The sequence below is a fragment of the Pagrus major genome, chromosome 21, assembly GCF_040436345.1.
Source record: "Pagrus major chromosome 21, Pma_NU_1.0".
Classification (NCBI taxonomy): Eukaryota; Metazoa; Chordata; class Actinopteri; order Spariformes; family Sparidae; genus Pagrus; species Pagrus major.
In genome coordinates this window covers 17,473,742-17,486,027 of record NC_133235.1, presented here as the reverse complement: position 1 = coordinate 17,486,027, position 12,286 = coordinate 17,473,742, and the positions used below count along the sequence as shown (strand labels likewise).

General features: G+C 37.6%; 1 protein-coding gene across 1 annotated transcript; it reads right to left on the bottom strand.

Moving 5' to 3' along the window:
* Nucleotides 1–6,669: 6,669 nt before the first annotated feature.
* LOC141016607 (nicotinamide riboside kinase 2-like) lies at nucleotides 6,670–9,337 on the bottom strand. Its single transcript, XM_073491076.1, has 8 exons — nucleotides 9,165–9,337; nucleotides 8,972–9,062; nucleotides 8,100–8,148; nucleotides 7,688–7,862; nucleotides 7,504–7,575; nucleotides 7,306–7,412; nucleotides 7,096–7,181; nucleotides 6,670–6,989 (listed from the first exon to the last, which is right to left on the bottom strand). The coding sequence occupies exons 1-7, from the start codon at nucleotides 9,188–9,190 to the stop codon at nucleotides 7,096–7,098; spliced, it is 606 nt and encodes a 201-aa protein (XP_073347177.1). The 5' UTR covers nucleotides 9,191–9,337; the 3' UTR covers nucleotides 6,670–6,989.
* Between the last annotated feature and the right edge of the window lie 2,949 nt (nucleotides 9,338–12,286).

Below are 12,286 nucleotides of genomic sequence, written 5' to 3'. Positions count from 1 at the left end.
TCTATCGTAGAGAAAAAGCAATGTCAAAATTGCAGTACCTATAAAATCCAACCAAAAACCAGTGCAGACTGCAGTAAGTGAAGATATTGTGGTCTGCCTTGGTTTTTCTGAGCTTTACTGCAGTTACTGCGGTCTGCAGCAGCTGTCTAGATTATATGAGAGTATATCATTTTTAAAATAGCGTTACATAAATTTTACAATGACACTAAATATATCAAGCCATCTTAATAGGTTAAACTTACAAAATACTACAAGAGGGTTGTTTGACTTTTTCTTAAATACTCATCTATTTCACCTTTTTAAACATGCAAACATTGAAACAATTAAACACGGATATGATGTAATAAAAAGTAAATAGATTTAAATTTTCTCAGGAAGACAACAAGAGGAAGATTGTAGTTACTGCACTTTGTCTTTGCACCACCTATATATCTTTTCAGGTAATACAAAGACAGATTGCAGTATCTACAGTTTAGAGTCATAGGTCAAATAATTGGTCGTGATTTTTAAGACATGAAAATGACTTGAAGAATACATATTTCATAAGAACACAATCACTGTTCGACCCATAATGCATTTGGCTCGACAGTCAAAAAACTCTGAAGCCATTTTTCTCAGTTTCATTGTTAGCGGAGTTACTGTGGTTAGACTTTGTGGGGAAGAGTAGCACCACCCCGAAAATAGGGTAATGGTGTCTCAGCCACTCCGCCCCCCTGTCACTTGTTTCGTAACTGTAACTTCAGTGAGAGGGTAGGATCACAGTGTTACATAAATGTTTACTTCAACATATAGTTTTCAACACATAACATTGTTATGACGTAATGAGTTTTGTTTGTAGTTAGCACCTACATTACATCTGACAGATTGTTACAGACCTGGGATTTGTATTTACGACAGTGGTGTTGCAAATCTCACAAAATGACAATTTCTACAAGATGTTGCTTTAACGTATGCAATTTGTGGAGTTATTAAACTTTTTGATGTGCAGCCTCTTGCCTATTTAACTCTTCTAACATTCTTCAATGTGGCTTTCACATATAAAGACCATTATTACATTACTATTATCTTTTTTACCGTTAAGGATCTTTGGTTGTTTGATCACAAACAGGATAAGACAGGCCGTAAATACTGATCTACAGAGGAGTGTTGCAGACTTCGGTATCTGACACCTCTCAGACGAAGTGCCAAATAGGGCATCAGGATGGTGAGACCACATGTTTTTCTATTATTATCCACAGAAACCTTCGCCTGGTCCAAAGTCCAGCCCCGCCCTGCTCCCTGCTGCAGTCCAGATTTATAAGAGCCGCAGATCCTCGGGACTGGTTTGGCACAAGACTTCCCGAGCAGGACATGTAACCCACAAAATTTAGCCAGTAAGTATTGACGTTGAATTGAGTCTTTCTTGTGTGTCTGACCTGAAAGTAAACAAATCACAACAAATGTTGCCACATAAACTAATCTGTACTGTAAATTAGAAATGCTTGGAAATAAAATAAAGTTTCTGGTTGTTTTCTTGGTACACCTACAGCAGCAGCAGCAGCAGCAGCAGAGCTTTCCCCGTGTGAAAGACTAATTCTTCTACGCTTTGAATATATCTTATCCCATGAATCTAGGTATCCAGGGGTGCTCACAGCTCACTGCTTCTTGTGAGATTAAACGAAGATGATGGTCTTAAAATGGTTTTACCACAAGAAAACTTCCCCACAAGGAATATACCTGTTGTCTTCCCCTGAGGCCTCTACAACTAAATGATAGATCCAGAGGGTTTACCACAGATCATGGGGAGACAATACAGGTGAGCTGCTGAAAAAATGTTTGAGCAAAAGTGAAAGTTATTACACTCTGTTGTGGGACTCTCGTTCAGTTCCCCCTGAAAGACAAAATTGTGTTGCTTTTACCATCTAACCTGAGTTGAAACAGAAATGTCTACTAAAAGATGAATTATACGTTATTTGACAGGGCTGCTGATCATCAGGTTTCTTGTGACACATGTCTTGCTTATCGTTCATTAACATTTGCCAAAGTCGGCGGTGTCAGTTCGACTCACGTTTCAGCTTTGACCAACATGCTGCTCCATCTATCTTCACGTTTTAGTCGATCTACACGTGACAGATACGTATGGAGAAAATGTAATATGTGAGCTATTAAAAACTTTAACCAGTAGACCCTTAACCTAAATGTTAGTACCGTCTGTTTCTACCTGTGTCTTGGCCATTAAGCCTCACTGTATGATGTCTGTGACTGCTGGTTATTTCTGTTTTAACACCTAAAGACAAAAAACATAAAGTATCATTTTTATGTAATTTGTCTTCAGGCTAAACTTAAATGTCGGTCACGGTTTTGTGTTTTTTTAATTTTTTTTTTATAAATTAATGCATTTTACTATATTTACTGTACTGTATAAACTTTATTTATTCAGAAACAGCACACTAAATTTAAGCTAACGTGATGGGTAACACTTTATAATAACCATCATTATTAGTAGTTTAATTTAACTGAAAACAAACAATAAAATGCTTTATAAACAAGAAACAGCTGTGTAAAAAGGTTAATACAGCATTTCATTGTTAACAGTGAATAAACTTCCAACTAAATTTTAATTGACTATAAATGTACCATCTATTAATGATGGTTATTAAAAAGTGTTACAATGTGATGTCAGTGAGTCAGATTTAAATAAATGCTTATTTTAATCTACAGTTCAGAGCCATGTTAAAGGTGCACTTTGTAGTTTTGGGGAAGAAATTTTAATAAGAAGAGAAAAATCTTCATTGACTGATTTTTAATGCCTAAACAAACTGAATAAACAAACTGACCTTAAAGGACAACACAATTTCATACTGTTTTACTTTGTTTATACGTGGCGGACCCTGCCACCTTTCTAACTTCAAACAGTGTTCTGCGGACCTTATTGTCCTCTGAGAACAGCTTGTTTATTCAGTTATATATATATATATAAAAAATCTGAACTGGTATTATTACCTCAGTTATATCGGAGGAATTCAGAGTTTGAATTTTTTCTCCAAAACTACACAATGCCCCATTAATGTTATGGATTAAATAACAGTAAGTGAGACGAAATAACAGATAAACAAATAGTATGAAACAAATTAATAAAAAGAAACCCACTAAAAGCATTAAACTCAGTATGTGTCGGACTGTAATAATAAGATTAAAAACGCTGTATTTAGTTGTCTTCGTTAAATAGTGTATCTGCTTCTCTCTTCAACTGTGTTTCACAGTTGGGACCACTTCCCTCATTCAGTGCACACAAATATGTTTAACTGGCTGTGAGAGCGGAGAGGAGAGCAGCTGGTCTGCCTTTTCTCCTCAGTTGATGGTGTGAATTAGTAGAGCCCGTCTGATACTTGAGTTTTTGGGTCAATGCTGATATTATATTAAAACGAATTTTAAAAAATCCGATATTGATATATTGGCTGATATACACATATTTTTGTACAAATGTGGTGATCAAATGCACTGAAACAGTAACCACCACCAGGAAATGAATAACTACTAACTACTCCAAGCATCTTTTTCTGCATTATAATCTAAAAGAGAAAGAAAAAAAGTGGATAATAGAAAGAAAGAAAAAAGAGATAATAAGCCAATATCAGCTGATAATATCGGCCGACTAATATATCAGTCGGGATCTATGAATTAGCACCAGATGTAAATTGTGACTTCTACCCAATCAGCCCCTTTAAATCAAATTTATTACCAAAATGGGCGACACTTTACTTTGAGGCTCTATTATAAATATTAACCTTTAATAAATGGTTTATAACACACAATAATGTAGTTGTAAGCACTTATAACCTCCAGATGCTCATACAGAGAGTGGACGATGGTCTACAAAGAATAGACTATAAACAGTAAAACAATGCTGAAATAATATTAAATATTTCTTAATCTGAGAAAGTGTAATTGCTGACAAATACCATACATTCTTATACTCTTATTCCACTGGAACATTAAAAAATAAGTACTTTACAAATGTTTTTCTTGGTTGTGAGACTGTACGTATGTCTGTGATTTAACTGTGTGTTAATGCTTCAACTATATATGTTCATTTTTTGTACACAGGTCTCTCTTGAAAAAGAGATCCAGATGTAAATGTTTAAATAAAGGATTAAATATAATACTGCACATTAAAAAACACTTAAAACATTCTTATACACCCTTACTACTACATTATAGTATGTTATAAACCATTTATGAAAAGCTTATATGCTGCTGATAAATGTTAAAGTCAAGTGTTGTCCCAGCATGAATTCAGTTGTTCGCATTATGTTCAGTCACAACGAGGCAGCCATAAATATTCCTGCCATTCATCAGTGGCATAACCACAAGTGTTCACATGCCTCAGGGGTCCTCACTCACTCAAACAGGGGGGTCTACACAGCATGTGACAGCCACTCATCTCTTACCTCTCCGCCCAAATATGGACGCACCAGCTGTTCCTTTAGGGGTTGCCATAGCGGCGGGTGACGTCGGACCACATGCCACCCCACAAGGTTCTCACCCTGGAGTTGGCATGTGGGGACAGGCCCCTGAGTCAGGCCAGGCTGGGAGTGGGTGTGTAGGTCAGTAATTGGCTGCGCGCTCGTTAAATATATTCTCCAGACACTTAGCCTAAATATAAACTGACAGAACAGCCACCCTCTGCTCCGGGCCAACTGTTGGCATGTAAAGACTCCCAGAAACGTATCACAAGACTCTGAACACCCCCCCCCCCAACACGCCCTCTGTGGCTCTGGATCCTGGGACAGAGCTGGTGCAGTGTGAGGATCTATAGAGATTTAAAAAAGACTGTAACACACCAAAGACTTGTAGATAATATTATATACTCAGACTATAAATCCTTTGATGTCTGAGTCATCGCTGCTGTCAGACGTGAGTCATTTGTTTAATGGTTCATGCTGTATCATCAGATAGGGAATACAACCCTCAAGGTTATCATATAATTCACTGCGATTTTAATATTGAAACATCAATAAAAAGTGAGAATTTTACTGCTCAGCGTTTCCCCTCATTTCTGTGCAGACAGTGTTGGCTGAGGTTGGAACGATGTGGGGGACTTCTGAAAGGACATTTGATCTTTCAGTGAAGAGCTTTTTTCACACCATGTCTTCATTCAATTGATGCCAGTGATTGAAATAAAAAAAAAGAAAAGAAGCTGGCTGAGTCTCAAGAAAGACATTTTGCTCCTTTATTCTGCAAAGCTACAGGCTGGAATATAGAAAGCTTATTTCATATTACTGCACGAGTTGTTAGCACTGCAGGGAAGCATGATAGTGTGAAATAAGGTCTTCAACTAAACAACCAGGATTTAAGAGTTTTATAGAAATATTTCACAGTTATTTTCATTTAGTGCTTTGCAGGTGGACTTTATCCTGATAAATGTTCCTCACCAGGTGATAATGACCTTTATTTCTTAGCTTGTTCATTATTCATTCATTCATATATGATTTATTTAGCTCATTTCGGCGTATGATTTCCTAAACAATTGTACAAAAAAAAAAGAATGATACACCTTTACCCAAAATACTCATTCAGTCTGAATAAGCAGAACAGGAACAGGAGGAAGAAAAACTTATATTACCTCACTCAGTGCTCAGATGCCTTAATGGGAACTACATGGGCAAGTTCCTGTGAAACATAAAGTGGATTCAGTCAGTCAAGTTGTGAAACACAAATCCTACCTCTCAGTCTGTAAAGAAATACGGCCTCATCTTTGGGCAGGGAGTGGCATTATTAATCTAGTTCCAGGCACTGAGAGAGACGATTAAAAGTAAGGCACCTTTATATAAAAAAAATCTCTTATAAATGATACACCAACTTGTACACACATTACAAAAAGTGTGCCTGTTTGTTAACATTTTCTTCCAAGTCACTGATGTTAGTATCCTTGAAATTACTGTACTACATGTAATCTCTAAACACAGACAAATACAATGATAATGCCTTTCCTAGTTGCCAAAGATGTAGAACCTGTGATTGAGATTTACTTCATATGCTCTGGAAAGACGAAATCTCATCTGACCCTAGAAGCTGGAACTTCGGAGACATACAAGATCTGAATATGAGCTTTAATAAAATTGTTATTCGCGGGCACAGTTGGGAAAAACTTCTCCATCGCAGAGGCAATAATTAAATAAATAAAATTCCCATAGTACACCCAAAAAGATCTTTTTTTTAATATGCAACTTATAAAGAAATATTGGGCTCTTTCCTGGCCTTACAACCATCTCTTACAGCCTCTTGACATTTGAGTTAGTATAAAACCTGCCCCATTGAACTCATTGTCTACCTAATGTTGTATCATATACTTTAGTAACATACTTATTAACAACCGAGTGTTTTGTTTTTACAAAAAAGTTATGCTCAAACATTATTTTCATATTCATACATTCACACAAGACCTTTTTTTTTCCGTCCTGTAAACTGCAATAGTTCATCTATTGTTATTCAGTGGAAAACTCTCAAGCTCCTTTTATTGAGGCTCTAAATCTAATCTGGGTGATAAAGAGTCTCATTCAAGAGCAGCAGGATGTTATCAGTCATCCTCAGTGTGCGTAAACGTTTGTGTAAAACATGAGGCTCTGTGATTCTGACCTTTATGGGAACTACATGGGTGATTGTGAAGAAAAGACAGGAAACGTAAAGTGGATTCAGTCGTTTCATTAAGTTGCGAGACACAAATCCTTCCTCCCAGTTGGCATTTCATACTTTCACATTCAACAAGATCAAGATCAGAGTTGAGATCCGTCCCGGATGTTAAACACTGGGCAGTCCAGAGGTGGCTTATCTTTTAGAAAAATAGTTACACAGGATTATACAAAACACAATGCTTCTGCCATTAGTTCTTCATAAGTTACAGGATTAACTATTTACAAATCAGGCTCGAAGTACAGAACCGGTGTTACACATTGACGCAAAATGATATTTACAAGTCTATACACAAATCCAATGTTGTCCCCAAGTTGCTGCAGAGAAAAGAGAAAAGAGAGAAGTTACTCACACTGAATGAAAAGCTTAGCATTTATCTGTCACTGAAAAGTAGAGGATAATAGTGTTTATTTTCTTATTTACCTATAAGTTGTTCAGCAGGGAGTTCTGTACGCTTTCATATACTTTGTTGTAGATATCTTCCGAAGATGTCATTCCGTCAAGGTAGTCTGTCCAGAAAAAGACACATTTGAAGTAAATGAGAGTCATTTATAACTTTATTTCTAAAGGAGAGCGGGAGATACTCTGCTTTTATTTTTGATGTTATGGATGTGGATATTTTCTTTGGCTTACCTATTCTGTCACAGTTGTTCTCCATCTCTTTCCTGTGTCTCAAGTACATGGGCCAGACGTGGCCATCGAACAGGCCTGGGGGGTCAGGGACTGTGTATGTCCTTGTACTGCAGAAATCAGTCAAGTCACATTAGAGCCTGCAATGCCTCGTATAACCCTTCAGTGTAATTTGTCAAAGTCACTCTGAGAGCTTGTTACCTTCTCCTCCTTTTGCACTCCTCATAAGGAATGGAAATGTAGAAACATTTGTCGTAGACGTCAATAATAGGCCTGCAGAGAGGAAGCGAGGCTCAGATTAGTGGAAAACTTTAAAGGTCAAGAGGCCTGTGGGTTAAATTGTAGAGCTTGTGTAGAAAAATGAGAAAGATGAGCGGTGACCCACTTGTAGTTGTAGATAAGGAAGCCCTCCACGATGAGAATGTGGATGCCATTCTCTGAGTCGGCTTCCTCAGCTTCAGGTGACAGGCTGACGCCGTGTGAGCGGGCAAACTTGACTGGGTTCTCCTGCCAGCCCTTCACAGTGTTGATCATAGCCTCCATGTCCAGGGCAGAGATCACTGATACAGAACAAGGAGAGAAAGCGAAGAGTAGGCTTCACCATACATGCAAAAAACACTCCTCACCAATGTGCTTTAACACACATTAGTCACGGTTAGTGAATGTCTGTAGCATTCACAGAATAGATGATAGAAAAATCACAAAGTTTAGGAGTGATTGGTTACCAAACTAAGGAATTGTGCAGGAAAGAAAATGTACATTACTGCATGGTTTTCCTACGGGAAATCCATTCTTACCATCCCACTGTCTAAAGCCGTCCTCCCCGACTTCTATTTGATCGGGTTTCTGAAATAACAGTCACCAATAAAACATTGCTGCAACCTAGTAATCAGCCGGAGTTGATCACACCTGGACAGGACAAGTCAAGGACTCGTCTCCACCAAAAGTATCGCACGGTGATGTTTTTGGTAGCGGTTTAAATGATTCTTTCCGATGTTGCGCTTGCGAAATATCGGTTGCAAAACCTAAAATACTTCTTTTTTTTATATTCAACACTATGCTGTCAGCGTTGCCTCACTTTGGTGAGAGGGAGAGTGTTTTTAAAGATGTCTCGGTCTTCTTTTCTTTTGAGAAAATCTACCGGTCTTTGCGATCTGGCAATTATGATTATGATTTTTTTTTTTGCGACCCTAAACGACCCCCTTGATGTTTTGCTTTAGCAGTAAAACATGTATGAGGTGCTGAATTTAAAAGCAATCGATTATCGCTGGTCAATCAACCTTCACTGGCCCTTAATGCAGAACGAAAAGATGCATGTGATAGATCTGAAATCTTCTGGCTTCTTTTAAGTCAAAAGAGCTGGCTGCAGAATTTGCAACATGATTTGTTGTCTGACTTTGAGTGGGGACGCTCAGCCCTTTCATTGGCTGTCCAGGAGACAATCAGCCAGATGTATTACTAGGCTACTGAGATGACAGGACATCTGCAGGTCAGACTGGTCAATTATTTCTTTGGACAAAATGTCCTCAAGGGTAAATTTAGCATAGCATTTCAAATAATATAAAAAATAATACTTACTTCAACTCAATATTTATACATTAAAATAGTTAATGTAGCTTTAAACTTAACATAATTAACCACAATAAACTCACAATAAAAGAAGACTTACCTTGAAAAAGTCATCCTGATGCACCACACAACAGTTGGGTAATGTCTTTAGTAGTCTATTTGTCAAAGTGGTCTTCCCACCGTTGGTCACTCTGAAATTAAAATACATTTTATGCAACACAGATGAGTTACACTCTGAGATTTCCTCACTTCAATTTCTAGACAAATAGTTTAATACTTAAAATGAGACTTACCCTCCAATGCCAATGATGAACTTCATTTTTACGTCTGTGTATTGGTCACCTCTGGAATTCAGTAAATAAAAGAAGGGAACCCAGCCAAAGCAAACAGTCTGTCAAAGGCTTCCTTTAAAAAAAACCTTTCCTTCTCCTCCGTCTCAGATGTTCCCTCCTTTTACTACTTCATTGATAGACAATCTCTTTGCCGGGCATATAAAGGATTTAGCTGCAGCGTCACAGCCTCTCAAACCAATCAGCCCCCTTTTCCTGCAGCCAATAGGATGTCGCCTTACAGGGTGCAGCACCAACGGGAGGAGGACTTGGGAGCGTCACATTTGCATGAAGTGGATCCCAAACTTTCCACCTGCTGTCAGGGGTCAGTGAACACTGGCCAAGCAAATGCACGACAAATCCCACACCCAGCAGTTATTGGAAAATAATGGATAAATGGTGAGGGGGCTAAGCTGTGAAACACAAAATTAATTCTCTCTTTGGAAAGAGTCACAGCCACATGTGGAGTCTATAACAAAGACCTACTGTAGACTGTTACTGCTGACAACCTAATAATCTTTTACAATAAAACTCAAGACAAGTGATTTAAGTGCAGATTTAATTCATCACGAGGGACTTTTGGTCTGAGAAAAGTTAATGTTTGGAGAGGAAGCAAGTGCTGCATATTGTACAATCATAATGTGCTGAACTTCATGCCACATTATGAAAGTTACATCCTGTTACGGAAACATCTGTATTGCAACTCAGAGAAAAAAAATGTAATTATTTTGATTTTTCAGAGGAAAAATTTCCGTGCTTGGACAGCTCCAGGTGGCTGAAAACCAGAAGCACTATATTTAGTCTTATATTTATATTCAGCTGCTGTGTGTCTGTCCGCTGCGTCACGCATATTTCTGATGCAACCTGCTCGAGTACATGGCAGCCAGCCGTGTGACCAGTGTCCCGAGTTATGGCCATCTAAGTGCGAAAGAGGTGAACTTTGAGTCCCACTTATCAGAGCACATGGTTTCATGTTGCAGCTCCATGACTATCTCAAGGGAAAAGAGATACCTCTCAACACCATGTGACGATAATATTTATTTTACCTCTTCTATCAAAAGTGACTGGCAGCTTTGATTTGTTGTAGTAGTCTAAAGATTGTGAACTCTAGACAACTATAACACATGTCTGTAAGTATTTGGTTTGGATTACAAAACAGTCCCATATAGGCTCAGACATTTTGTAGGGCACCAAACCATGTGGTCCACCATGTGAAGCATGTGGTGCACATACTTTTTCCTACTTAGAGTGAGAAGACAGACAAACCTTTACATGACCAGCAGCTTGGTGAATGATTGTAATGCATTGCTTTTTGTGTGTGTCACAATTTAACTATAATATTCAACCTATTGAGATTACACCCAAGATTTTATCCACTTCCAGACATTTCCAGCCTTTTAGGACGAGTTTAAAATTCGATGAGAAGATCAATGCCACACTATGTTAACTATGGAGACAGAGCTAGGAGGTGATTAGTTAGTTCACCAACTCAAATCATGCACCAGTTTGTTGGTTGCTTAATCTGTGGCCATAATGCACTTATGGGACGGGATTTTATATATTGCATTTCCTATATTAATGCATGGCATTTAAGGAGGAATTTATTAAGTTTTAGATTGATGATGCAATGTGATTTTCTTTATTTATTTGTAATTTGCATATAAATTATCAGTCTTATAGTTAAACTTTTGTGAAAAAAGACTTTTATAATGGTCTGACAACATTGTAAACTACAATCTTCATGGCACCGTAAAACATTATCCCTGTGAAACAGTATGACAGTATGAAAAGAAATGTAGGCTACTTTAATCAGCATTTTTTAGATGCTGCTTTTAGTTAAAAGCTGTATTCAAATGATATTTTGTTTATTCTACAGAGGCTGTCTGAATCCGATCCAAAATTTCCAGCCAAAACAGATCAATACAGACAAATGAATACAGTAAAGTTCACATAATATTACAGGAAACCATCTGGAATGCTTTCATCGCTTGCAGTAAATAATACAAAAGATATTGTGGGTGACAGGGACCAGGAGAGGTGGGGTGTTATGGGAAAAAAACCCCACCAATACACATAATGTACCTCACAGTTCAACCTGATGCCCCTGGCCCCACCAAGGTAGCCGTTTCTCACTAGTTCCAGTCTTTATGCTAAGCTAAATGAAGCTAAGCTAAGCTTATAGCCTCCAGGCTCTAGCACTATACTAATCACAAAGATATGATAGAGGTATGGATCTTCACATTGAACTCTTAGTAAAAAAGCAAATACGCCTATTTTCCAAAATGTAACACAGTTTGAGCATAGTTAACATTTTGATGCTGGAACATTAATTTTGTTGTAGGACAGGCCAAGAGACATAAGAGGTGATGTCATTTCACTGAACTAAGTCCTCCTTTTCATGTCTAAACCAAAGAATCATTAATTGTTTGAATGACTGAAATAATGAATAATGAATAAAGAATAATGGTCAAAATGTCAAGGGAGCTGCAGGAGAAAGGAGTTTATTGTGGGTTATGTATTGTGTTAATACCTTGTGATCACAGTAACTTGGCATTTAAAAATAAAGAAAGGTCACTTCAGTGGAGCATGATGTTTGAATGACCCCTATGAACAACAGCACAGGGCTGTCAGGTGACATAAAGGACATTCACTGACTTGGCCAACACTCTCATAAATTATAAATATGCCCTTTAATAACTCATCTAGACCTGTCTGTCAAAAAAACATTCTGGATCAAAGTGGAACACATTTAGACTCAATAAAAGAGATGGGAATATACGAGCTGTGATGAAATCGAGCAAGACTGTTCTGAAACAGAAGTCAAGGTTGGACACAAGAGGACTAATCATGACAAAAGCTTTTGTTTCGTTCACTCATTTATTTATTTTTTACAAACAGTAAATGGCACATTTTCATAAATAACACTTTTATCAATAAATCTGACTCTCTTTACATATATTTCAATGTATTGTATAACAATGTATGACTTCCATCTTGTAAAAGTACCTTTGGAAACACGATGGCAAATGACTTAAAAACTGACAAAAACAAATGTAAAAGAGAAGGAAGGATATAAACAAGCATGC

Coding starts and splice junctions, on each gene's coding strand:
- LOC141016607 (XM_073491076.1), bottom strand. CDS start 9,190: ATGAAGTTCATCATTGGCATTGGAGG. Junction 8,149..8,971: donor ATCAGGATGACTTTTTCAAG/GTAAGTCTTCTT, acceptor CTGTTATTTCAG/AAACCCGATCAAATAGAAGT. Junction 7,182..7,305: donor GAACAACTGTGACAGAATAG/GTAAGCCAAAGA, acceptor TTTTCTGGACAG/ACTACCTTGACGGAATGACA.